This window comes from Channa argus, chromosome 7, assembly GCF_033026475.1.
Source record: "Channa argus isolate prfri chromosome 7, Channa argus male v1.0, whole genome shotgun sequence".
Lineage (NCBI taxonomy): Eukaryota > Metazoa > Chordata > Actinopteri > Anabantiformes > Channidae > Channa > Channa argus.
In genome coordinates this window covers 25,253,954-25,281,908 of record NC_090203.1, presented here as the reverse complement: position 1 = coordinate 25,281,908, position 27,955 = coordinate 25,253,954, and the positions used below count along the sequence as shown (strand labels likewise).

Below are 27,955 nucleotides of genomic sequence, written 5' to 3'. Positions count from 1 at the left end.
CCTTTTCTGAGCATGTGCCCCAGTGTGGACAACCCAGGAAAACAATTCTAGATCGGCTCCTGGCTTTGTTCAATAAATGCAGATACTGGCGATACCCTTTGAGCTCCTAGCTTTAAAAACTACACCACCCACAGTGCATTACGTTTCAACGTCATCACAACAGGAAGTAGCAGAGGCTTTGTGATCCAAGGTGTATGAACAGAACAGGGTGGCAATAAGAGGGAGTGTGGCGTAACTGTGAATCACTGTCCGGCAGAGAAAAACTGTTTCCCTCACGCTAGCGTCCATGGACGCCGCCCAGGGACTCCACGAATCCTTAAGGCACAAATAAACCCCACGGGCGAGGCTTTTTCCCTAGGTTCCGTTCACCTATGATGGAACGGGCGATGGAGCAGCTGAACGTACAGCTCAACCGGCTAACCCGGTCCCTCCGCCGGGCTCGGACTGTGGAACTCCCGGAAGGTAAAATTGATGAGAATTTTTTTAGCTAAAAACGTGCTAATGCAGTCACTGTGAGGTGTCGGAGCACCTGCCCCGGCCTTTGTAACTGTCAGCCAACACAGTCTTAATATTATGATGATGAGTTCTATCTGTTAAATTAGGCAGGACACACGTGTGTGGGTTTATTTGAGTAGACTAGCTTACAGGAGCAGACCGTCAGATGGAGTTTGTTTTGTGATTCAGCTTTTTGACTGGAATACTGGAAATTCTGGGGGAAAACAGATTCCTGTGCAAAATGAAATATCACAAGCTCACAGGAACTGGCATAGGAGGAACCAGGAACAAAAGTGACTCATTGCAGATGTTTCCTTTCACCAGGCTAAGAAGAAGAGTTGGACATCACACGGGAGGTTTCTGTCACTATTCTAGGCTTAATATAAACATACTGTTCTTCACATTCCTTAGGTTAAAAAATACAAGCCTAATCTTAATGAATGGGATGACCAATAAGTGACATTGTGGTAACATTAACCATATACTGTATGTGATCTTGTTCAGGTCCTGATGCATATGAATAAAACACACTACAGCTGCAACTAATGATTCTTTATCAATCTTTCCCTAATAAAGTCTTCATTTTGCAAAATACCATTAAACATTCTGTATCACTCTTGATCAAAATTTTCTAAAACCCAATTAACCAACAATATTGAATTTACTATAGTATACAACAGTATATTCAAATTTTCACTTTAGAGAAGCTGAACCAAATATTGTTTGGCCCAGGAAGAATTACTCAGATTGATAATAGATTTTAAAGCAGTTCTCCAGTCAGTTTTCCTTCAGTTCATCAGTGGTCTAATGGTTTCAGCTCTATAAGAGGTTCATGCAGATTAGAAGCATCAAACAAAAAACGCTTTTATAGGTGTTTTGGAGAAAACGGTCTCCATGACAACTGAGTAAATCCCTGATGAAGACTGTAATATGCAGTTCATTAATAAGGTTGGGTTGGCTTTTGTGGGTGAGGCTAGACTCCCCTACTACTTTGCATTAGTGTAATTCTCATCTCGAGAAGGTAGCTAAAATTGTCAGAACATTGCTGAAAAAATTAACTATAAAAGCTTATTCTCTTTAAACTTTTTGCTTTATCTGCTCAACAGTCATAAGTCACCAGATATTACAGTTAAAAAAAACATAGAGCAACAAAAAGAAAAGAGAAGCTACAGTATAATGTTGGATGTAATGTTTTTTTATTTGTTTACAGCTGATAGGCTGAATCGGCTATTAAAGCTGTATCTTAATTTCTGTTAGTTTACCCCACACTGTAGGAGATGCTTAAGAATATTGGCCAACTAGGTGGCTCCAAGTCATCCAGCATTATGTACTGTCATTGTCTCTGTGCTGCTAAAGGACATGCAGCCTTGACTGTGTTACTCTGTCAAAATTTCTTTGGCAGTTTCATTCTTCTTTTTTCTCCCTGCACAGACAATGAAACAGCAGTGTACACACTCATGCCAATGGTCATGGCTGATCAGCACAGGTAGGCCTCCAAGCATACTGGCATTATGTACATGAGTAAGTCAGTGTGACTCAATGAGAGTAAGGTTTTTTTTCCAATGCCTATATTATTGCATGTAGAGTGTTAACTTTAACTTTCTGTGTTATACACCTCCACTGCAGAGCTCTAGTGAACTGGTCGTATTATCTCCAGAGGAAATGACTGACTTCTTCTTCTTTTCTGTCTCTTAAAGGTCAGTGTCAGAGTTGCTGCTCAACTCCAAGTTTGATGTGAACTATGCCTTTGGACGGGTGAAGAGAAGTCTGCTGCACATTGCTGCCAAGTAGGATATTGTTCATTCTTATTAGAATCAGAATGTGATTTCCCTTTTACCAGAAGCAAAGCCAAGAAATTCTGTTTAATATATTCTTTAATATGTTTCTGGCAAACTCTAATTTCCTGCATTTGAAAGCTAACAGTTAATGTATTGTGGTATCACATAATTGATTTTTCCACACTTTATGTTTTTACTGTTTTTCTGATTGACATCTCTTTGGTCTTCATATTAACAATTAACAACAGCTAATTCCAAGTGCAGCACTTTAAAGCATCTCCAAATCCTCTGACTCGTAAATCACCTAACAAGGGAATAACACACACGTTAAATTTAAATAAGTCATCTAAACATCCACTTGAATACATGGGTGAACTGTTTAGAATATGAGTGTCGATAGACAGGCATGTAAACTGGTGGAGGCATAGAACTGCAATGTGGTAATTCTAGTTTGTTCATACATCCATTTCTATATTACAATAAATAAACTTTTATTATATTTCATTCAAAGGTGGTAAGTACAGTACATGCTCCCAATCTTTCTGTGAATCACAATGTAGTAAATTATGTGAAATCGAAGTTTAAAAATTGTATCTATACATACAGTGCAGTGACATTTACAGTTATCTTTTTGAGGAATTGTAGAACTTTGTGGAAAAAAAAGATTTGACTGAAGTTTTAGGAGAAGTTATGTACATCAGTAACTGGAAAGTTGAGTTGTGGAGTGAGGAGAAGTGACTTAAGTTGTCTGTTGAGTGACTGGACTTAGCCACTGTTAACCACAGCTGACCTGTCGCTGCACTCACATCGCAGTGTTGTAAAAGTGTGCTGTCGATACCAGGATGTAATCATACTAGTGTTGGTCTCTAGCAGAAGTGTTTGTAGTTGTGTCTGTTTTTTCACTTATTAATTATTAACCCACACTAACTAGGTTTTAATTCAATTTGTTTAATTGTAACTTTATTTATATAGCATCAATTGTTAATAAATGTAATTTTATGGTAAGTGTTACAGTGTTCTACCAGAGAAGAAGAGGGAGAGTGGCAGATTTAGAGAGAGGAACCCAGGTTTATATTTATGTCAAGCTGGATCTGTGAGTTGGGGTAGTGTGCACTGGAGGAGCTACAGCAGCTGTAAGTCTGAAGTTGTCCTGGCTTTGACATCTCATCATCTTCTTCCTTTCCTTTCGGCTGTTCCCTTTTAGGGGTCTCCACAGCGAATCATGTGCCTCCATCTAACCCTGTCCTCTACATCCTCTTCTCTCACACCAACTAACTTCATGTCCTCTCTCACTACATCCATAAATCTCCTCTTTGGTCTTCATCTACACCTCCTGTCTGGCAGCTCCAACCTCAGCATCCTTTCACCGATATATTCACAATCTCTTCTCCAAACCACCTCAATCTGGCCTCTCTGACTTTATCTCCAACACATCTAACATGAGCTGTCCCTCTGATGTCCTCATTCCTGATCCTGTCCATCCTCGTCACTCCCAAAGAGAACCTCAACATCTTAAGCTCTGCTACCTCCAGCTCTGTCTCCTGTCTTTTCTCCACCCGTTCCAACCTGCTTGCACTCGCCTCTTCACCTCTTTTCCAAACTCTCTGTTGCTCTGAACCGTTGACCCTAAGTACTTAAAGTCCTGCACCTTCTTCACCTCTGCTCCCTGTAACCTCACTGTTCCACCTGGGTCCCTCTCATTCACACACATGTATTCTGTCTTACTGTGGCTAAGCTTCATTCTTCTGTTTTCCAGAGCAGACCTCCACCTCTCTAGATTTTCCTCCACCTGCTCCCTGCTCTCACTACAGATCCCAATGTCATCTGCAAACATCATAGTCCATGGAGATTCCTTTCTAACCTCATCTTTCAGCCTGTGCATCACCAGAGCAAACAAGAAGGGGCTCAGAGCTGATCCTTGATGCAGACCCACCTCCACCTTGAACTCCTCTGTCACACCTACAGCACCTCACCATGGTCTTACAGCTCTCATACATGTCCCGCACCACTCTAACATACTTCTCTGCCACTCCAGATGTCCTCATACAATACCACAGCTCCTCTCTCTGCACCCTGTCATACGCTTTTTCTTTAAATCTACGATGACAAAATTGAACTCCCTATGACCTGCTCTGTACTTCTCCATCAGCATCCTCAAAGCCAATACTGCATCTGTTGGACTCTTTCTAGGCATGAAACCATATTGCTGCTCACAAATGTTCACCTCTGCCCTTAGCCGAGCTTCCACTACTCTTTCCCACAACTTCATTGTGTGGCTCATCAGCTTTATTCCTCTGTAGTTGCCACAGCTCTGCACATCTCCTTTGTTCTTAAAAATTGGTACCAGTACACTTCTCATTCAGTCCTCTGGCATTCTCTCACATTCCAAGATCATGTTAAACAAACTAGTCAGAAACTCTGCTGCCACCTCTCCTAGACACTTCCATACCTCCACAGGTATGTTATCAGGACCAACTGCCCTTCTACTCTTCATTCTCTTCAACGTCCTCCTCACTTCACTCTTACTAATCTTAGCTACTTCCTGCTCCACACCAGTCACCTCTTCTACTCTTTGTTCCCTTTCACTTTCCTTATTCATCAACTCTTCAAATTTCTCCTTCCATCTTCCCATCACACTCCTGGCACCTGTCAGTACATTGCTTTGACAACTCCTCATAAACCTATTTTAAATGATCAGCTTACAGGACCAAGTGTGTCATTACAGAGATAGCTCTGAAATTCCATACTTTAACCTGCTGCACTCAACTCCTGCAGAAATAAAAACCCAGCTCTGTTTCACCTCCTATTAGCAAAATATAGATAGCTGGTGTTTGTAAAGCCAACACAACTCCTTTTGTTAACAGCGGTAAACAGTGAAATGCAAAATAAAAATACTGAAAAAGACTAATAGGTTTTACCCACTTAGACTCCATATGTACTTTTAAAGTACAAAAGTAAAAATACTCCACTAAGAAAGCACTTAGTACTTTAAACATTATTGAATTTAATGCTCTTAATAACATAAATGTACAAATCTAGTTCAGAATTGTTAGACAAAGTGAAAAATTATAGCAAACAAAAGTATAGTAATTAATAGAAAATAAACGTAATAAATTTGGTACCTGCTGTCCTGTGAAACAAAACAATTAAGCAGATTTTTTCCACTTCATGTACTGATGGGTGGTCAGTCTATAATGATACTACATCATTATTTATTAGTTCATAAAACTTCCTTTAGAAAAATATTATTTTCTTTTGATTTAAAAATGTTGATGTGCCAAAAATAACTACACTAAAGCTGTAAAATAAATGTAGGTGGGTAAAAGAAAAAGTACTAGAAATGGACCGAAGTTTCAGCTCATCCAAATGATGAAAAACATCCCCAGTGGATTATCTGTGTATTCATCTGTGTCTCTGGAAAGACATGTCACTGTTCGGTTATTTAATTTCAGTGTGGTAGAAGAACATGTTTGGTAAACACATGTTTTCCATGGTGTTTTAATGAAACCTTTAGTTACTTAGTTTGAAAGCCATGCTAAAGGAAAACATTTCAGTCTTACTTACTCTTCAGATACTTAGCAGAGGGGAGTTTTGGTGTCTTGCCCACTGCTCTGACACTTAGTTGGCTTGTGTTCTTCCCTATACAGCTGTGGATCAGTGGAGTGTCTGATCCTGCTGCTAAAGAGAGGAGCCAACCCAAACTACCAGGACATCTCTGGCTGTACACCTCTGCATCTCGCTGCTCGTAATGGGTATGAACATCATTCCGTATGTAACTCAGGGTCTTGTGAGAGATATTTCCATCACCCTTCTCTACTGGTTTTAGTTTGTGTTTCAGTCATTTTGCTGTGTGTATCGTAATGCAAAATAATGCAGTGAGTCCACTTGCAAAACAGGCCTGACTCATGGTCTTGACTAATGTGATGTATTGCATTATACTAAACACTTTCTCCTCTGTATCTATAGACAGAAGAAGTGTATGGCAAAATTATTGGAATATAATGCAGATGTCAACATCTGCAACAACGAGGGACTGACTGCTGTGAGTAGACTTCATGTGGTGCTTAAGGTCTTCAAATCATTGTAATTATTACTGCTCATCAAATGATTGAAGCGTCATCTATGTGACTGGTGTGTAATTGACTCCTGCAGTCAGGATACTGACTGTGCATGTGAACCTCTGCTGCAGATCCACTGGTTGGCAGTGAATGGTCGGACGGAGCTCCTCCATGATCTGGTGCAGCATGTGTCAAACGTGGATGTTGAGGATGCCATGGGCCAGACGGCGTTACATGTAGCCTGTCAGAATGGACACAAAACTGTGAGCCAATAAGAAAAAATATACTTGCTCTCTGTGGGATGTATTAAATAACCATGTAACTACATTGAGTATAAATCGTACCTAATTATTTTAAAGCTGCTGGTCTGAGACTTGCTTTAGGGTTTTGCTTTTAAGAGTGTATAAGCCAAATAATTGAGATGTGGGTTCCGAAGGGAAGAGGAAAAAGGATTCCCCTATATGTATTAAACAGCAGTGAACCTCTACTGAAAAATCACATGGTACATCGATATTCACACCACAAGTAGAGTAACCATAACTAAGTTTCTACACCGCATGTACAAGTGCAGCTTGATGCACTTTAAGGAGTGAGGCATTTTTATATTCCACAGAATGAATGAAGGGAGGAGGAGACAGAACTAGGGGATAAAGGCAGGCTGCTACAATGGGGATTTTCTATTACTGGTTCGTGGTCCTCTGGGGGTCCCATTGCAGGTGGCCTCTGCCCATGTATTCAGTAATGTAGATTCACATGGTGGGAAACAAAATATTTTTATTTTATATTTGAAAACACATTTCTATGTAATAATTATTGCTTGTGAATGCATGGAAATATGTCTAAATGTATGCAAATATATATTATTTTGAAAGGCCAAGGTGTCAGGATTAAAGTAGTGCTAACCAAAATATCATTGGCAACCTGTGGCTCACAACCTATAACTCTGGTCCTCAGATTGCTTCATAGTCATAATAGTGGTCCCTGTGTCACAATCAGTTGAAAACTCAGCAACATGAAGAAAGTAGCCTAAAGCAGGTGGGCAGAATAAAAAAGTCCTAAAAAATTACTAATTTATAAAAATCCATTCTAAACCAAACTCGATGCCATAATAACTGACACATATGTTAAAACTATTTTAAATAAATATTGCTTTGTTAAAATTAACCTGGTTGTGATTTCCACCTTTTTACACACGTTTAAAACTGTTCCAGTAGAAACCACTAATGAATGTCACGTTTTATTGTGGACTTATGTTGCGATTACTAAATTCATCATACTAGTGAGATTGTACTTCAAAGAATTACATCCAGCATTTATGAAACAATTTGAAGGAAATTTCAAAATTGAGAAACATGTTGTTTTTTGTCATATAGCCTAAAAATATTGGAATACTTATAAACTTCTTTCCTAAGAATAAAAGCTAAGATCACTTTAAGAAACTTACTGTCAGAGGCAAAAGAAACAAAGAAGCACTTTCTTAGAGATGGAAAATTTTGAAATATAAAGATGAATACTTTGAGTTGAATTACTATTTTGAAATTATATGTAGAGATGAAAAATATGACAAAAGAAAATAGCTTAAAGGCCAAAAAATAATTTTAATTGGTAAAATGATTCTCCCATATTAGGAAGTTTTGCTTTCAGATTTTGTCCATTTCATACATGTAGCTGACATATTTTTAATAAACGTTGGCCAACACACTCTCTATTGGCATTTCCTTGAACCACAGCCAGTTAAATGTATATTTGCAGATCTTGGGTGGAGTCAGGGTGATTCCTATGAGTTATGGCCATATTTATATCAAGCCACATGCTAATCGATTAGCGTGTGGAATAACGCGTGACCAAACATGAGTCACCACTAATGAACTACAACTCCAAAAAAAAAACTAAATTTTATTTCGTATCGGCTTTCTGTTGATTCACATTCGTTTTTGCAACATGAGCCCTTACGCTGAGCATAATCACAGCTGGGCTACAGCTGTGGCTGTAGCTTTGGCTATGTGGCTTCATTTTACAGCGTAAATCTTGTCAGGATTTGAACTTTATGTTATGCCAAATCTCAGCGGTAACTGTGGTTAACATAAATCTTAACACCAGTATTCAAATACTGTATTTGGTCTTAAATATTGTTTATTGGTTATGGCAACTGTATTTTCTTGTGTCAGTCAAATTTTTACCAGTGTGAGTTTATGAGTGTGTTGCGCGTGTGTGTGTGTGTGTGTGCCTTGCCCAGACGGTGTTGTGTCTTCTAGACAGGGGAGCTGACATCAACCGTCCAAATGTCTCTGGGGCCACGCCGCTTTACTTTGCCTGCAGGTGATGTCATCAGTAATGTCATTGTCCTGTTGATGATTTGTTTTGTGCCTCTTTACTTTCATCCAGAAAATAGGTCATGAGTCAGGATTTGGGATTTCACATTTATTATATGACATATCCTGAAATATCAAGGTATTGAATTTTTCAAAATAGCCAAAGTTCACTTGTCAGGGTCAGTTGACAGTTGAAACTCCATTTATCCAGTTGTATAGAAACTCACATTGTGTTATTTTGCAGCCATGGCCAGAGAGACACCGCACAGATCCTACTATCCCGAGGTGCCAAATACCTCCCTGACAAGAATGGAATTACTCCTCTGGAGCTCTGTGTACAGGTGCGCTTTTTACCACCTTTTATCATTTCATACACATTCATTTTATATCTTTGTGCCATCGCCAGCTTTTGGGTTGTTTTCTGGTAGTTTGTTCAAACACCCATGAGTCCCATTAATATAATATATTAATATAATATAATTCTGGCCAGACATGTGTGGAAACTACAACTCGACTGGTTGGTTGAGGCATAATCCTACAAACGGCAATTCTAGTTCTTAGCTTACTCATGCGTTTACTGTCTGGTTTATTTAAGGGTGGATATGGAGAGACCTGTGAAATCCTCATCCAGCACCACAGCAGACTGTTCCAGACCCTCATCCAGATGACACAGAATGACGAAATTAAAGAAAACATGGTGCGACCAGTTGTTTTGTTTATATATTGAGACTTCATGTATATGTGCTTTTGTTGATATGCGTGTGTGTGTGTGTGTGTGTGTGTGTGTGTGTGTGTGTGTGTGTTTAGCTCAGGCAGGTTTTAGAGCATGTCTCTCAACAAAGTGACAACCATTACCAGAGGATCTTGACCAGTCTTGCTGAAGTGGCTACTACCAATGGACACAAGCTGCTCAGGTATAATTGTGCATTTATGGTTCACATATTTGCATTGTGTGTATTTATCTATATGGTTGCTTTGGAAAGTATTCGAAGTACTTAACATTTTGCACATTGTACTTCATTGTAAAGTCTATTTCAAACTGAAAAAATTGCAGCTTTGACCCAATCAGTGTACAGAGAGTAAATCTTTATAGATAAGGGGCAATCTTAATTTTACATTTTCGTTGGTATTTTATTTAAAATGTAAATTGCTCAAAGTTTCACCTTCAACTACTGAGGCCACTGTAGTCCTGGGAACATTCAAAACTTTACAAATGGTTTTATGTGTGTGTGAAAATGGGTGAATAATGAAAGGGTGTATAAGCACTTTGGGTAATAATGAGGTAGAAAAGTGCTATATAAGTGCTAGATCATTTTCTTTGTCACTCCAGGTTATTCAATTTAGAATGATAGCAATTTCAAGTGTGTAAATGTGTAGTGGTCTCGGGGTCATTATGTTGGTCTTGTTATACATGACTTTAATTATGGTAAAATGATCTCTTTCCTAGTTTTATAATTTATTTGTAGTTATTCAAATTAGTGTATGTAGGAATTATTTAAAACACAAAGCTTCTTTTTAATAATGTACAGATCCTAGATTGTTGAAATATTGAAATGCGACTACTTGTCATTATTATCAAACCTCCCACTTTTCTGTTTGGCTTAATTTCCTTCCCCTTTGCTGTGGCTTGCTTCCCTCTGTCCCACCTCAGCCTATCCAGCAGTTATGAAGCTCAGATGAAGAGTCTGCTCAGAATTGTTCGTATTTTCTGCCACGTGTTTCGTCTGGGGCCTTCATCACCTAACAACGGCAATGACATGGGCTACAATGGCAACAAGACGCCCCGCAGCCAAGTCTTTAAGGTTAGTAGGATGTGTTTTGACACGGAGTTCCCACGTGTGCTGTAAACCTGCCCTGTTTTCAAGTCTTGAACATCACATGAAAAATGGACCAAAAACTAGAGTCTAAACATGTATTGGGTCATATAGCAAAAATAGACATTTGAAAGGGTTCACAAACCGCACAACTGTATATTCAGATGCAGCACCTTTGGACATTTAAATGAGAAATGTCTTACAGTTGTAATTGCTACATAAGGCTGTTTCCTTTGGGCTAATCAAGTCAATAGAAATCAATTAAATACCTGACAAAACCTGGAAATCCGTAATTGCTGTAAAGCGGAACTGTGAACCTGTGTCTGTAATTATTACTTATTTGATTTCGTAGTAACACTATTCTGGCAGATCTCTGTGTTTTGGCATTCTCTTTGGGGCCTTCAGAAACAGTAGCAAAGTAATCTTTAGTAACACATTATCTGTGCCATTTTGATTCTTTGAAACTAATCCAAATTTAGTCCCAGACAAGAATATTAAGGTGTTAAGGTCTTTTAGGTCTTGAATGAAGCTTTGCAGACACAGATGGTTAAATGTAGTGTTTTGTAATGTATTTATGCATCACTCCCTTAGTTTTTTTTACTGAGTCCCACAGTATGTGCTTCTCACTTCCTTTCTCTCTCTCTCTCTCTCTGCAGCCACTGGAGCTGCTGTGGCACTCTTTGGAAGAGTGGCTGGTGCTCATCTCTACAGAGCTGGACAGCAATAAGAAGAACCCATCTTCATCCTCCTCCAGCAGTGAGATAGCCTCTCTGCTTCTCAAACAGAGAGAAGGTGACCACACCAGCTCCATGGCAAAGCTACCCTCCCTGCTGGACCCTCACATAATTATGGAAACAGAGATGTATGCTGAAGGGGAGGACGTCATTTCTATGACAGCCAATCGGCTCAGTGCTGTGATTCAGGCCTTCTATATGTGTTGCTCATGTCAAATGCCACAAGGGTGAGTGCAACGCTTCAATTTGTTACCTGTGTAACAAATTCTGTGGGGTTTAAGGCCTCTCACCTTAAACCCCACAGAACATATGTTGAGAGACCTGTACATAGTTCTCGGTTCATAGACGCTTCTTATCCAGTCTGATGGTGCATGTCAGCAAGAATGGGATACACTGTTCAAATCCAGGTGGAAGAAGCTTGTAGAGATTTACCCAAGAAGATTCGAAGCTATAACAGTTGCCAAAGGGGCTTCTACACAGTATACGCCGGTGACTGGTCTGCAGCTATACGGCCCCATACACAGGAAGTTGTGGTGCACTGTGTTCTGAAACTTGTTAAGCATTTTCAGCAATAAACTTTTTCCCCTGCTGGCCCCTGTTTACCTCATAGGATCAGTGTACTTTTCTAAAACGTGCTATGTTGGTGTAGTTTTAGTATTGTCGCATCACAGCAGGAAGGTTTTAAATTCAAAAACTGTGGTGTGGTCTTTTCTGAGTGGAATATTCTTTGAGTCTCCAACTGCTCTGGTGTACCCAGACAGTCCAAAAGACATGCAACTAGGTTCATTGTTGACTCAGTTATTCCTGCTACATCTGCTACTTCAATATGTTCCATAGTCAACCAGTGTTGTTTGGTTTAAATTCTGCATTAGTCATATATTATATATTTATAACAGATCAGACTGATTAGATTAGTTTAATACATAATCTATAAAAAAAAACTGAAATCATTACTTCATTTGGTGTGACCAACATTTTACCTGTCTCTTCTTAATTCTTCTTACTACACAGGAGAGCTGGTCACCCACCTCCCTAACAGTATCACATGATTGTAAAAGTCTAAAAATCAAAATTCCCTACAACTTTTGAAAAGTACTGTACATGAAGCTAATACAAGGTATAACTCAGTACTTAGGTTGCAACAACTTCAGACGGCTCCTACTGTGACCAGCCATGTCTCAGTTCCCTCCTGTTTGCTTTCACATGAATCTCACTTTAAGCCGTTCTCCAGCTTCATAATTATACACAATTAGATCATTAACTATGCTTAATTAACAACCAACAGGGATTTGTTATTGGCATGCCTGCTGAAATGAGCTGTTTTTTTTGCCGTATTTGTTTTGCTTACCCCTTTTAACCTACTTCCCATTAGCATTCTGGATTACTGATTTCATCTATTATGAATCCAACATCTTTTTCAGCATAGATATTTGACCGTTTCATAGAAATAAGTCATACGGTATGATGTTGTTGTCTAATTATTTTTCTTTCTCATTCTGTCCTTACTCCTTTCATCCCTTTTTCCTCACCCAGAATGACTTCCCCTCGCTTCATAGAGTTTGTTTGCAAGCACGATGAGGTTCTCAAGTGTTTTGTAACCAGGTGAGTCAGTGCGTTCCTCTGCCACACATCAGCCTCTGCACACAGAATCTGGGTATTGATTCAGCACCTTATTTCTTTCTATAAGTTTTTGTCTGTTTTTCTCCCTGCGTTCATCTTTTTGCTCTTTATCAGGAATCCAAAGATCATCTTTAACCACTTCCATTTCCTCCTTGAGTGTCCAGAGTTAATGTCACGCTTCATGCATATTATTAAAGGACAGGTATGCCATAAATTATCATTTTTGCCTCAGAAAGTGTATACTTTGCATGTGTGTATAGTACTGTAGATAAATACTGCCCCCCCCCCCCCCGATATTTTGTCTTTTTGTGTGTATCTGATACTGAACAGTTTTAAATCTTGACATTATAACACTATATAAAAACAACCTGAGAAAACACTAAATACAGTTTTTTTTTAGTGATAATTTTATTTATTGAAGCAATACCCACTAGTATTAATACAGTATTCTCTCTACATCCAAAGACTTCCAGTCTGAAATCTGTCATTCTGGGAAGTGACTCCAAAGTGAGAGACATGATCTACAAATGCAGAATACAATAGTGAACCTTTCCAGACGTTTCTGACGGTGACCACTCAATCAGGAAGTCACAAAAGATCCAAGGAAAACATCCATAGGAACTGCAGGCCTCGCTCACCTCAATAGAGCTTAGTGATAGTGACTATCTAAAAGACATGGGGTAAAAACGATATAATTTTCTGAGTGGTCTATTCAATATCCAGACAATGAACTAGTTAATTAAGATCGGGGTGATTATTTTTTCACATCGGTGACTTAGGTATTACATCACATTTGTGCTTCATTAAACACAATTATCACTGTTAAATTATATTTGTCTTCGCTTAGATTGCGTTGTGCTATGTAAGATTTTGTTTGAACGTCTATCTATGACAGTTTGAGATACACACAAAAAGCCAATATCAAATAGCGTGCTTAACATTGAGGACTAATATGGGAAATTCAGTAAAATACAGCTTAAAAGAGGAAATGTGTTCTCTGTTGTACTCTGTCATGATAACCGAGAGTGAGCGCCTTCTGAAATCAACCATCATTTATTATCCCCCAAGCTGGGATAAATACATCAGATTGTCTCATTAGCAGATGCTGATTTTCAAGCTACAATGTGGCTCCAAATGTATTTACATTATTTTTTCCTAGTTTTATTTCTGAAAAGTACCTGATTTTATGGACTGTAACTTTATAGGGAGTGACTTTGAAAATCCCTTGTCTTCACATTCACGTCATTTAATAGTGTTAGATCCATGGCAGTAACACTTGTCTTACCATTTTATACGGCATCATAAATTTTAATTGCTGTTCCGAGTTGTGTGCTGTTCACTCAATCTTCAGTATTTTAGATTTGAGCTACAGCATTTGAGCCTCAATACCCATGGATTGTGGTACACATGGGAGTAGGCCCTTATTTTAATTACAGACTTTAACCTGCTGAATTTGATTTCATTTCCCAATTCTTCTCCCCGTATGCATCGCAACCCCAACGGGAAATCTGTTCTTTCTATTCCACACTCATCCTACACTCTACCTCCAGTGCTTAGAGAACAAAGGCATATATTATGCAAATAGACCCCATCCTCATCTCTGTGTTACAGACAAGTATTTTAGTGCAGAAGGATTTCCAAGCTGTCAGTTGAGACTGTAAAAATCCACAGTTTGAGAGTTGAAAGCACAGCGAAGTGGTAATTAGTTTTGGAAAAGTGCTGCGGAACGTAGGATGAAGTCTTGTTTTCTCTGTCAGCCCTTTAAGGATCGCTGTGAGTGGTTCTACGAGCATCTGCTTGCCGGCCAGCCAGACTCAGACATGGTTCATCGACCGGTAAACGAAAATGACATTCTCCTCATCCATAGAGGTACACCACTCTTGAATAGCGACTTCCCCAATTGTCAACTTGCTTTCTATGGCAGTAGTTTAGGCTATAAATATATATTAATGCTTTTAAACTAACCTCTGACTTCTCTGTATTAAAATATTTCTCTGCTTCTTGCTGAAAAACTCCTCCAGATGACATCACCCGGAGGAGTTTTTATTATTAGGAGTTCAGATCCTGTCATTTAGGGGCAGCTCTGGAAAAGCAGGTTGACCACGATTACAAACTCCATAGTAAGAGTAACAAGACAACATGATCTGAAATAAAGGTTCCTGAAAGTGATGTCATCTGGAGGCATTTTTTTTGATAGATGTAGAGAGATATTTTAATATAGTCAGAGGAAAGTTTAATGGCATTCATCTACATTTACTACCCAAAGTAGAACCAAAAAAAGCAGGTTCAAAATCAGTGAAGGGGTCCTTTAACATCAACTGTCTATATACTTATGTCAGTTGCACTCCAACATTACAAACCCCATTTCCAGAAAATATTGGACCTTTTCTAAATTTGAAGAAAAACTAAAATCTAAATTGGCAGATCACCTGAGAACCCTTTATCTAACTAAGGCACACAGAAATTCTTCAGTGTTATTGCAGCGTGTAGCGTTCATCCTTAAATGCAACATGAAACTCCATTATACAAGAAGGAAGCAGTACTGTATGTCAAGTTCTCTGTGTATGAGCTAATGCCAGATGGACTGAAAGACAGTAAACTTGTTCTGTGGTCAGACAAGGCTGAGTTTCAGCTTGTTTTTCTAAAAACTGCATGACCATTCATACTGTTGTCAGTGAAAGGTACAATATCCTGTACCCATGATGGTATGTGGGTGCATCCGTGCCCACGGCATAGGTGACTTGTGTATGTGTGAAGGCACTATTGATGCGACGTGATGATGATGTTGAGCAACGAAAGTCTTGTATCAAGCAACAATAGGCTAATGTTCCACTTATTAGGACAATTAGTATCCTCAGTTCCCAAACAATTAAAATAGAAAGGTTACAGTATAAAAAAGATGAATATAGGTTGAAGTACATTAACAAATTACAGATTTTAGTTTTTAAGATCCCATTTTCTTTTGAACATGAGGTTTGTAATGCTGACTGGCTAGTGTAATGGGTACTGTGTCACGGGCACTGGAATCGACCCCAGATATCACTAGGAAAAAGGCAGGGTGCACCCTGGACTATTAGAGGGCCAAACGCACTGATAGACACCTATTCACACATGTATCAAGAGCATGGCATAAATACAATTTAGGGTCCGCAGCTGTTAAAAAGACCAATGACCGCTGAGCGCTGCAACTTGCTAAAATACAGGATTCATTGTTGTCTTCGGTATTTCTTAAAATGCATGCATACACTGGCTTTTTCTTCAGAGTCACATCCCAGGCTTATTTCCTGTCAAATCTGTGTGGACACATAGGTTTAATCCCACACGGGAAAGGTTGGACTCCGCAAGGAACAAGGAAGACCCCTAAACAAAGGAAATTACAGAACAGAAATATGCCAAAAAGCTATAGCTGGAAATACCCCATGACTAATACCAAAAATACCTTTGGATACAGTGAACATCTTGGGAATTGTAACTAGGGAGAGAACAGCTTTATTTTTAAACATTCTTTTTTGTTTAATAGAACTCCAGTGACTCGAATAGTAATAAGTTACTGTACAGTGATGAAGAAGAGGCTTGAGCAAACACAAATCCTTGTAGCTCCAGCCCTCATCATATTTCCATCTGTCCTCATCTTCTTCTGCTCATGCTAATTGTGTTTTTATCCTACCGATAGACTCCATATTCAGGAGTAGCTGTGAAATGGTTTCACAGTCCACTAACGAAAAACTCAAACAAGGCATTGCTGTTCGCTTCCATGGCGAAGAGGGGATGGTGAGTTTCTAAACTGATATTATAAAGCAAAACTTATGGACTGTTTGTCCAAAGTCCAAAGCAAAGTTGTCTTGTGCTTTGTGGTGAACTTTTCTTATTTTTTTTTTTTAAGGGCCAGGGCGTGGTCCGGGAGTGGTTTGACATCCTTTCCAATGAGATCATTAACCCAGACTATGCTTTGTTTACTCAGTCAGCTGACGGTAGATGATACTTTTCTTGTTATAGCATTCAGTGCAACTAGCACAACGTTCTCATGTAGAGTAAAAGTCTTTCTTTCTATGTGTGTGTATGATCTCCAGGCACCACTTTTCAGCCCAACAGTAACTCCTCGGTGAACCCAGACCATCTGAACTACTTCCGGTTTGCAGGTCAGATCCTGGGTTTGGCTCTGTACCACCGACAGCTGGTCAACATCTACTTCACCCGCTCCTTCTACAAGCACATACTCGGTAAATGAACATAGGCATAATTGTAGACCAGTGTGTTCATTAAGTAATGGAAGATCTGCTGATGCAGTAAACGGATTTAAATTCAACTCTTCATCATTATTTAACACATTTTAAAAGCTATTTTTAAGAAAATGCTCCCGGTTTAAAGCGGTGTGTCCGTGCGTGCATGTCTGCTTTTTCCAGGTATTCCTGTGAACTACCAGGACGTGTCTTCCATTGATCCAGAGTATGCTAAGAATCTGCAGTGGATCCTGGACAATGACATTAGTGATCTGGGTCTGGAGCTGACCTTCTCTGTAGAGACGGACGTGTTTGGGGCAATGGAGGAAGTTCCGCTTAAACCCGGAGGTACCGGCATTCTGGTAACCCAAGACAACAAGGTGAGGCATCACAAACACAGCCATTTAATGCAAGAAAGTGTTAATTTGGTGAAAAGACTAAATTCAGTGCCAGTTGGAAAGCTGCTATATAGTTAATACATTTTCCTGGAAATAGCTCTATATAATACTAATTATGAATACTATGTTTTGGGTTGGAAATAATAAAACACGAGTTACGAAATTATGACAAGAACATAAAAGACAAAGCTTATCAATCATAAACTAAAAACTTAATGTGTATAAGTGTATCACATGTTTTGTCTGTTTCAGTACGACACGTTGAAATATGAACCAGACAGAAAGTAATCGGACAGTTACACATTTGTTCTGTTTGAAAATAATTACTGTTAGAAATAATACGTTTCAAAATGAGTAGGTTTTTCATTAAAGTTTTAAAATTAGTAGTTTTTTTATTAAAGTATAAACAGAATAGTGCAGGACAGGCAGCCTGTTAAAACTAAGTGTTTTCAGTTTCTAGGATTAAAAGTAGTTGGACACATACACATGGAGTCAAAAATAATCTTTTCTTCATTTTTATATTGCACAGTGTTGTGTATAATTATTATTGTTTAGTATGGCCTCATTTACCTTTATACAAAAGGTCCACCCCATCACAGTCTTACATATTATTAATGATGAAATACTGTACTTTGTAGAACTGAAGCCAACTATAGGACTGAGCTAAATTCATGTGTAGTGAAATGTTCATACTGGGACCAACCAGCAGAAAATGCACATGGTAACCATATCCACCCAAATGTAATAAAGCCTGAACCCTGTTTATAATAGTCTATCTAAAGAATGTAACCTTAGCTTTACCTAATGCATTGTGCTTCGTTTCGTGATGCACGATGCATTGAGATGTCCCAATCTTAAAAACAGATTATTTTAATTTGATTTAATCTTCTAGTGAAGTCACATTAAAATGTATGCTGTTTAAAAAAACCGATGCATTAATGTGACTTTGTTTTACTTGCCCCTTAAAATTTGTCTGTAACTACTTTTTTATAATTGTGACAAAGGTTTGAACCATATCATCTAGCTCTATATTGACTCATTAAAAACATCCTGCTCTTTTGTTCTTTTTTTTTCAATGCTAGAAGGTAGGTTGAGCAGAACATTGGGCGTTACATTTTAGTTATGGATTAAGGATTCAGAAGTTTTAAGCCTTTTTTTTTAGTGTCATGCTGCAGCACTGTGGCTGAAGGGGTGATATTAATGACTGTCCCCTTCTAGTATATTCATCCATAGTTGGTCTCCTATGAGCAATTGATCTCTCAGCTTCAGTTTTTTGCCTGGAGGAGTCCTAATTACAGAGTGCAGTGCTTCTGGTGTCCTGCAGATGTCACTGTCTTGTAAAGCACAGAACAGTCACCCAGTAGCTGAAGGACTTATTATGCATGAGCTATGTCTCTTTCTCTTGTCCACCAGTATTTCATGAGCACTTTGATCTCTTTGCATGTGTGTTTTCGTGTGTGTGTGTGTTTCCTCTTTCAGGCCGAGTATGTCCAGCTAGTGACGGAGCTGAGGATGACACGAGCCATCCAGCCGCAGATAAACGCCTTCCTGCAAGGCTTTCATACCTTCATTCCTGCTTCGCTCATCCAGCTTTTCGACGAATACGAATTGGTTTGTCGTTCTCTTCTGACCTCCCCATCTTTCTTTACCTTTCCTCCTCCTCTCATCCATCGTCTTTCATAGTACAGGTAGTATTCTCTGCTCGCCAGCCCGCTCGGCCCTGATGCAGGGATTGATTAACCACATCTGAGTGGGGGGTTGACAGGATGCTAGGGTCACCTTGAAGTCCCTCACTTTTCCAACTCCATTAGAGGGTCTTTTTTTCCTGTGTGTCGACAGATTTCATGTCCGCATCAATAATGTAGCATGATGATTATCCCTCTCTGGATTTGTTAGGCATGCTTCGGTCATGCTGTCATTGCAGGACAACTGGTAACTAAACTGTGTTTTCACAGCACAACAACTCTCATTTGAATCACTTGCTTTAAGTAGTGGGAATATACGTAGACTTTAAAGGACAAGGTTGGCAACAGTCTATTTTCACTTATTATTGTTTTGATTTTTTTTATTTCATGACTTTGATAATGTCCTGGATTGTCTTTTGTTTAGCAATGATTGGGCATCCATGATATCTAAAAAAAAAAATTTAAACAGTTTTGTATCTGTAGTTTTAAATATTTTTAACTATCCATCTATCTATTTATATCTGCTGATGAGAAAAATTTAGTGTCATTTTCAGAATTTAAATTTTTTCAAGGCTTCCCTCATCAAACGCGTCACACAGTTTGTGAAACCTTTATTTTTGCCACTTTTTATATCAAACAAATTTACCTCCAATTAGGTTTAATTTAAGATGAATGTAAATGTCACATTGTGTCATTTCTTCACACTAGGTCAGGAAGTTAGTGTTTAATATCAGAGACCAGAACACCTTATAAATGTGAGGTTCTCTGTTTTTCCTCTGAGTCTGAACATATTCAAATAGATAATACATTTAACTCTTTCACACTACTTTTTGAAGTATAAAAATACCAATTCATTATTCTTTACCACACCATATACATTTAGAAATGTGTGCTCACACACCAATCAGCTAGGGGCTTGTATATTTATTATTTCAGCATCGGCAGACACCACTGCATACTGTATGGTGATGATCATTTAGATGATGATGATAGATGTATAATATAAATAAAAAAGATATTTAAAATTGTCTTATATCAACAGTGAGGCAAATTCTTCCCGGATGGTTGATTAAATTGATTGGCGTGTATTGTTTTGTGAACTATTCTTTTCAAACACATGGAATTCATTTTAGCATTAACTTTATTAATAATTTCTGCTTTTGATTATGAGTTTATGAGACTTTTTTTAAGCTCCTCTACTTCTCAAAGTTTACGTGTGAGTGTGTGTGTGTATAAAATTCTTTTTTTTTTTTAATTTTTTTTTTTGTAGACACTGATCAGCCACAACATTACTACTAGTGGTTTTAATAGAGGACAAGAGACAGCGTGTCCACTCTGAGCAGTCTGCAGCTACACAGCCCCATACCCATTCACAGTTGTCATACACTGTATGCAGAGGTAGTACAAGTATTGGCCTGAGAAAATTCTCCACTACAAGAACAACTTCAAATCTTAGGTAGCAGCATTTAAAATTTTACTTAAAGTATGAAAGTAAAAATACTAGAAAAATAAGGTAATCTAAACAATACCGATGATAATTATGAGAAAACATGTACAGTATTTATTGATAGTACTGATAGTAAAGGAGCAGCTAATTTTTAACCACTTTATGTGCTGACAGGTAGTTAACCTACAATGATACATCAGGATTTATTAGCTGATAATATTTTTCATATTAAAATGTGGTGTTAATATCGTGCAATAAGGAATGAGGCAGACATTGGGGTCAGAAATCTGTTTGATACAGTCAGGTCCATATATTTTTGCACAGTAATTCACTGTTCATCATTGTGTATGCCACCACTGTGGTTTTGTAATGCAACAATAAAGCTGTACTTAAAGTGTAGACTGTCAGCTTTAATTTAAGTCAATCACCTGGACTGAATCCAGTTGAGCTACATTTAATTTGCTGAAGGCAATGTTGGAGGCAAAACAACCCCAAAACAAGCAGGAAGTGAATAGAGCTGCAGTTAAGGTTTAGCAGAGCATCACCAAGGGAGAACCCCTGCATCTGGTGATGTCTGTGAGATCCAGACTTCAGGCAATTACTGACTACAAATGACCAAAACAGAAAATTGGGACTATGAATTAAAGTATATCTATTTCCTACACAGTTAAACCAGTATTTTTGACCAAATCCTTGCATTAAAGGTGATTTTCTACCCTTGTAGCTCGTGTACAGACCAAAATGATGAAAATCATCTCCCTGTCCAAACATACTGTATTTATAGCACATGTGATTACAGCAGACTGCTTTACATCTGCTTCTGATAAACAGGCGTGAAAGCTATGTTGTCCGTAGCAGAAATCCTTTAGGTTTGATAACTAGCTTTACACGTGACAATTTAGGCAGAACTAATCCAAAGTACTGCAGTGTCACTGCAGAGACAGGATATTATGGAATTAGTAAACCGACAGTGTGGGATGACTGATTTGGCTGGGCTTTATGGTACCTATGTTTAGCAGTTCTCTGTATACAGCTGTATCTCAGTGTGTAGTTTTTCTTCATGCTGTGTCTTTTTTTGTGTGTGTGTGTGTGTGTGTGTGTGTGTGCAGGAGCTCCTGCTGTCAGGGATGCCAGAGATCGATGTGCAGGATTGGTGCAAGAACACTGAGTACACAAGTGGTTATGACCCTCAGGAGCCAGTTATCCAGGTGGGCTCTTCTTATTCCAGCCAGATGTGAACTGAAGCCTCTCAGTTTAGACAAGATGTCTGACTTGAGTCAGTTGGGTTTGTAGTAACATCTGTGTTTAGCTGTTGTCTAAACTTTACCTTAGTGCATTAATGGATTACTTTGAAAGATATTCAAGGACAGAATGTTACATGTTGGAGTTGTTGTTTTTTCAATTTTTATAATGTCAAATTATAAAGATCAATTGACTGATACGTTCTTAAATAATTGTGCTGAATTATGTATGTCATAACTGATCCAATCTGTGAACAAACTTTGAAATGCTTTTATTTCTGTACATAGTTTGGTATTTGAAAGTTTGTGAACTCTTTTCAATTTTATCTGTTTCTGCATAAATTTGACCTAAACTGTGATCACATGTCCTAAAACTAGATAAACTAAATCCGATTCCAAAACATTACATTTCTTCTTCTTTAAGCATTGTTTGGTAGAAAGAAAAGCCTGATACATCCACCACCATGTTTAACACTTTTTTTATAAGGTTCTTCTGTTGAAATGGGGAGTTTGATTAATTCTTTATGTTTGGTGACTTGAGACTCATTCAAGCCAAATTTTCTACTTTGGTCTAATTATGTATAGAACATTCTTCCAACAGCCTCTTTCTTGCAACTCTGCAATGTTCAGTATTCTTCTAATGGTGGAATCAGGAACACTTAAATGTGCCACTATTAGAGAGGCCTTTACATTCACGTTATCTTTGGGTTCCCTGTGACCTCCTTGAATTAATAGACCATGTTTTTGGTGTGATCTTTTTTTGGTCGACCACTTCTTGGAAAGGGAAAGGTGATGTTGAATGTTCTTTATTTGTATGCAGTTTGCCTCACAGTCGGCTTTAGTTATTTTATAACTATTTCCAGCCTGGTGAGCAGAAACAACTCTTCTGCTACCGTCTTCTTTAATCTTCTTTGTTTGAGCCATGACACACTTCTTCCAACCTGTGTTGTCAAGATCAGGCTGATGGTAAAAATGTTGACGACTATAACGATGATAAAGAACAAAGGTTATTAAGGAGAAACAGTTTCCTAACAATTCTTAATACCCAGACCAAACACAACAAAGTCAGCTTCTGAGTTAGCTGTCTGTCTGTTGCAGTGGTTCTGGGAGGTGGTGAAGAGCTTGACCCAGGAGGAACGGGTTCTTCTGCTGCAGTTTGTCACTGGAAGGTTTGTCTTCTGGAGCTTGACTAAAGGTTATATTCAAAATAAAAACTGCAAATTTCTATTCAAATAAAGTTTCCTTCTCTATCAGTTCCAGGGTTCCTCATGGTGGCTTTGCTTACTTAATGGGTGGCAGCGGTCTACAGAAGTTCACTGTTGCAGCAGTGCCATACACTCCCAATCTACTGCCTACCTCTAGTACCTGGTAATCAGTCTACTTCTTTCTGTTGGCTGAGTGCTATTCTAGCCTATTTAAGCTTGTAGTATTTCACTAAGTATCTTTCTGTTTTTCTCCAGTTTAAAAGAGTGTAAAAACACACACACACACACACACACACTCACAGTCTCATGCATCTTTGTGTTATAACCCTGGCTTCTGTGAAGTTTGGGTGTAGTAGTAGCATCGGTGTAAGACGAGGTAGATCATTTGCATTAGCTGTGTCTCCTTGATGAATTTCTGTTTTGTCTGTGGCTTCCAGTGGAGAATTTTTATGAAACAAATTGGGTCAAAGTTAAACCCATAGTGTGACTGACCTCCGTGCCAACACACGGCTAGTGTAGACAGCTGGATTTATTAAAATAGGAGCGTAGGAGTTGTGTAACATACATGTCTCAAAAATGCAGCTGATACACTTTCTGTGTAGCATTCAGTTAAAAAAAACAACATATGAGGTACAATTCACTATGTGCAGTAAAATTTCTTCTCCTCTTAGCAGTTTTTCTGCTTCAGCTCAGCACTCTGGCAGATGAAGCATACAGCTGAGCACAGGATTATCACCTGTTTATTTACTGAAGTACTAACATAATGTTATTTTTATTCATTGTAGTTATATTGAGCAAATACTGCAAAGTTTAAACAAATTTACATTAAATGAGCTAATTCTTGTTTGTATACACAATGCTTGATGAGATCACTCTTCCTAGTTTTCTAAAGCCCAAACGGACAGTACGTCTTCTGTCAGAGTTGAATTTAAGCGTTGTGGTGATCTCTCTTTCTCCCCTCAGCCCTGTTTGAGATTAAGATCAAGGATGATTTCACACTCTGTCCCTTTCTGGCCTCAAAACAAACTCAGACTGAAAGGTCAGCATTTCTTGCTTATGTGAACCCCCTAAACAAACTCATACTCCTTCTGAGCCAATCACCTCGAGAGAAAGGACTAATGGGTATATTAAACACCTTTGCATCTTTGAATGTATTTTGGGATTTTATATTTTTACCGGCCAAATAATAGTATATAATAAATAATACTTTTTTCCTGAGGACATAATTAGTCAAATTTAACCCAAACATTGTCTATCACAACATATCACCATTTAACCTGTGGCTACCTGTACTGTAACTAAAGACGGAGCTTTGAAAGGCCTTTGGAAAAGAGGCTCATCGTGTGCGCAGCTGTTTCTCCATTAACCTGGAATTTAGATAATTCTGAAATATTAGTGAGAGGAAAATTATTATTGGATGGACACATTTTTAGTGATGCACAGTTTGAACTGTATTTTTAATGTCTATAATAGGCTGTGCCTCTTGATGTGCATTATAAATAATCTAATGCAAACTAATCAAATTTTTATTGGTAAGGGCTTCGGAGTTGTTTTTAAATAGTGCTGTTTAAGCAGTGGATCCTGCATATGTGATATTGGTAAAAGTGTGCAACATCTTTTCAGTTAGAAACCAGACCGATGAACCACTGTAAACTGCTGTCTGAATTATAACCGAGATGCATTATTTTTATGCAGTCACCTTTAAAGCTGGTTAATTATTGTAAAATGGTGGAACCCAATGGTGCTGATCTATTTACCTGCTGGGAGCCATCGGGCAGAGACCACAAGAAATGTAGCGACTCGCCGTCACCAAGATTTAGCACCCCGCTGGCCTGCCAAACTATGCGGCACATCACCCTCTACTGGGGTGATTATGTAATGTGACGATATATCAGCTCTGTGATATTTTTTTACTGCTACACATAAGCTGTGACCTGAGGTAAATACAACCAAGCAGAACAAAACATTTTGTGTCATGTTAATCCTTCAAATGAAACGTATTTATACTTGACCCACGGCAGAATAATGCACCCTCGGCATTTAGAATAAATTATCTAAAAAGAAAAAAAATATATTTTTAAACATAAATAAATGAAGAGAGATTTGTTTTGATCAATAAAGTTTGCACTGTTTCACACCTGCCAGCAGAGGAGGCTGCAATCCTTACAGGGCTAACGAACTATAACGTGAACAGAAAAAGGTCTGAGGCCCCATCAGAGCTGAAATCCTCGTTCTGATTAACTCCCATCGTGGCCATAAAAAGGACTATCGCTTTTCTCTTGGTTCACTTTTTTTGATCCCCTTTAGGAGGAGGGAAGTTGGTTTGTTTAAAGGGATTCTATGTGAAAACCCCCTTAGAAACAAATAAAAAGACGGAGTGTAAGAACCAGTCACTTTATAGCCTCAACTGAGGGCCATGTAAAAAAAATGACAAAGCACTAGAGGGCAGTATGTCTCTTCAGCGTCGTTGGCACCGTGTCAGTGTCTTCCTCAAACACCACTGGCTCACTGTGAAAACATGGAGCGAGCTCTGCATGCTGGAATGTGCATAAGGAAATTCACATTGCTGCATGTTGTTTCTGAATAGGCGACACATCCCCACCTACAGCAACGATGAGCCTCTCTGACCAGTGTTCCATTCCTGCCATTTTGTCTCCCCTCTGCAGTATCAACATGCTAAAACTCCCAGAGTACCCAAGCCAGGAGGTCCTGAGAGACCGGCTGCTGGTTGCTCTGCATTGTGGGAGCTACGGTTACACCATGGCGTGAACATCATATCACTTCCTGCTGCTGCGAAGGTCTGCAGACTCATTCAACACTCCCTCCTCCATAAACACGTTTTTGGAGTCAGGTGCTGCTTTTGCTGGACAATAGAAGGATTCATATTAATGGGCTGCTGGAGAAGCAAAAACGACTGAACTAGGCCATTAGTGCTGGACCTTCACTAATACATGTGCCACAACCTTTTTTTTTATTTAAGCTGGTCTTTTATGCAATAATAATTTCATGTCTTTAATTGTTTTCATGCGGACATTAAGAAAAAACACTTAAAACATAGGATATTAATCATAATGAAATATAGTCATAAACTCCACATAAAGAAATGAGTTTCAAACATGCAATCAGTTAAGTTTACCATAGACACATCCGCATCAAAGGTTTACAGTACAGGGTCTTTAAATTCCAGCACACCAGAGTCAGAACAATCCTGAAAATGGAAGTTTAGAACCTGCTTTAGAACTCTTCTTAGTTCCTGCAAAACCACTACCATCAGGGCTGGGCATCATCGCAAGTACAACATACCAAAATACTGTAAAACAACAATCTCTCTGCTGAAAGTTTGTGAACGGTCTAACATTCCAGCTATGTGTAATAGTTGATCATATCATTCCAAAACCACAGTGTGCTGCTAGTCCAGTTCCGTGTTCTGATTCTACAGGATTTCCTCATGATTTGGTCCCATTTAGCTACAACAGTGTTGTCCAACATTGATGCTGGGTGATTCCCCCTGAGCAGGTGTTTGTGTTCCTCCCAAAGATGCTGGATGAAGCTCTGTGCAAGCCAGTCTATTTACTCCTCCCCTTTGTGTGTGTGTGTGTTAAGACAGGAATATTTTGCACCACGAAACATCTAATTCGATTAACTGTGATTTAAATCTGGACATACCTCATTAAACATCATTGAGACTGAAGCTAAGACCAAGCATATGCAGTGTTGTGCACTTAGATGCAGCTGTTTTCAGTTCTTGGACGGTGTGACTGGGGGGACTTTCCAGTCCCAGCTCAATTTACCAAAGCCAACTGATGACTTGGAATCAGATGTGCCAACCCATACTGTAGCTGTCTGTTCAGCTCTGATCCAAAACATGAACATCGTGTGAATAACTGTAAACTGTGATGAACTGCAGCTATTCCCAAAATATAACTCTTTGAAAAGATGAAGTTGTGTGACATTTGCAGTAATTGCATCCGTCTAAGGTTTGAGCAAAGTCAAAATGCTACATTCTTGATACACGTTAACAATGCTAATTGAAGGACTTTTTTTTTTTTTCTTTATCTTTTTCATGGTGTTAGTTATCAATTTTCACCGCACTATTTTACTGTTCATTTAATGTCAACACCTGAATATTATTATACTTATTTGTTTACAGTATATGACAGCTCTTGCACATTCACTGCTGGGTTTTTTCCTGCATCATCATCATCATCACAGTGTGTCAGCATTTGCCACGGGCCAAATTGTTCCCATGGCATTTTATAAGGAATTTGGGGGGTGGGTGACTTACAATTAAGTATACATGCAATTAAGTATACATGCATGTATACATGTACTCCACAAAATACAACCACACGATGCAAGTTGGAAATCTGTAGAGTTTCTCTTTAAGATAAAGGGAAAAAAAAAGAATTTGAGTCCTCTGTGGGCTTGTGTGGAGAAGGGGTTAAAACAGCATTTAGACTTTCATGTATATACATTCACAAAAACTATAAATGAGCTGTAACTAAATGAACGACATGTATGCTGTGTGAGTTGGGCCGGAGGTGGTGGATTCCAAATGATGTGGTTTATTAAGCGAAATTCTTTGAAATCCACTGCAGTATTTTTAATACGTTGATGAATTAGTATTTTTGAATATGCAAACATGACGAAAATGTGTTTCAGTTGATAGAAGAATCATGTCCTGAATGTATCATACAAACTAGTACTTTAATTTTCCCTCTTTTCATTTGTAAAGAGATTGTACATATTGATTACGTTTTTCATATTATTGGTATTGTTCTGAATGCCTTGCCTACAAGCTTTTGTAAACAGATGTTAATGTTTATTGAAAATGAAGCTTTATACATAATTCTGTATATGTCTGAAATATCAAATGTTGTATTTTACCATAAATATATGTTGTGCTTTAAGATTTCCTCCAATTAAACTTGTTTTGACAAGCCCGGTA

The 27,955-nt window shown here is 38.5% G+C and overlaps 1 protein-coding gene across 5 annotated transcripts; it reads left to right on the top strand.

The window, feature by feature from the left end:
- The first annotated feature begins 152 nt into the window (after positions 1 to 152).
- hace1 (HECT domain and ankyrin repeat containing E3 ubiquitin protein ligase 1) lies at positions 153 to 27,955 on the top strand. 5 transcript variants are annotated; one of them, XM_067510988.1, is made up of 24 exons: positions 153 to 462; positions 1,927 to 1,981; positions 2,193 to 2,282; positions 5,921 to 6,025; positions 6,240 to 6,315; positions 6,463 to 6,594; positions 8,568 to 8,650; positions 8,888 to 8,984; positions 9,239 to 9,340; positions 9,460 to 9,557; positions 10,295 to 10,445; positions 11,114 to 11,418; positions 12,725 to 12,793; positions 12,926 to 13,013; positions 14,569 to 14,680; positions 16,485 to 16,582; positions 16,695 to 16,782; positions 16,882 to 17,031; positions 17,215 to 17,411; positions 18,909 to 19,040; positions 21,671 to 21,769; positions 22,901 to 22,971; positions 23,057 to 23,170; positions 25,674 to 27,955. In XM_067510988.1, exons 1-24 carry the CDS (start codon positions 372 to 374, stop codon positions 25,774 to 25,776), a joined length of 2,706 nt encoding a protein of 901 aa, XP_067367089.1. In that variant the 5' UTR covers positions 153 to 371; the 3' UTR covers positions 25,777 to 27,955. The 5 variants fall into 5 exon arrangements, 4 of the variants coding, with proteins under 4 accessions (XP_067367089.1, XP_067367090.1, XP_067367088.1 ...); XM_067510989.1 differs by having other exon boundaries at positions 9,451 to 9,557; positions 25,595 to 25,708; XM_067510987.1 differs by having other exon boundaries at positions 154 to 462; positions 9,451 to 9,557.

What these genes read in the sequence shown, in the direction of transcription:
- hace1 (XM_067510987.1), top strand. Translation starts at nt 372, where the DNA reads ATGATGGAACGGGCGATGGAGCAGCTGAACGTACAGCTCAACCGGCTA. An exon ending in GTCATGGCTGATCAGCACAG is followed by an intron (nt 1,982 to 2,192) that starts GTAGGCCTCCAA and finishes TGTCTCTTAAAG; the next exon opens with GTCAGTGTCAGAGTTGCTGC. An exon ending in GTCAGAATGGACACAAAACT is followed by an intron (nt 6,595 to 8,567) that starts GTGAGCCAATAA and finishes TGCCTTGCCCAG; the next exon opens with ACGGTGTTGTGTCTTCTAGA.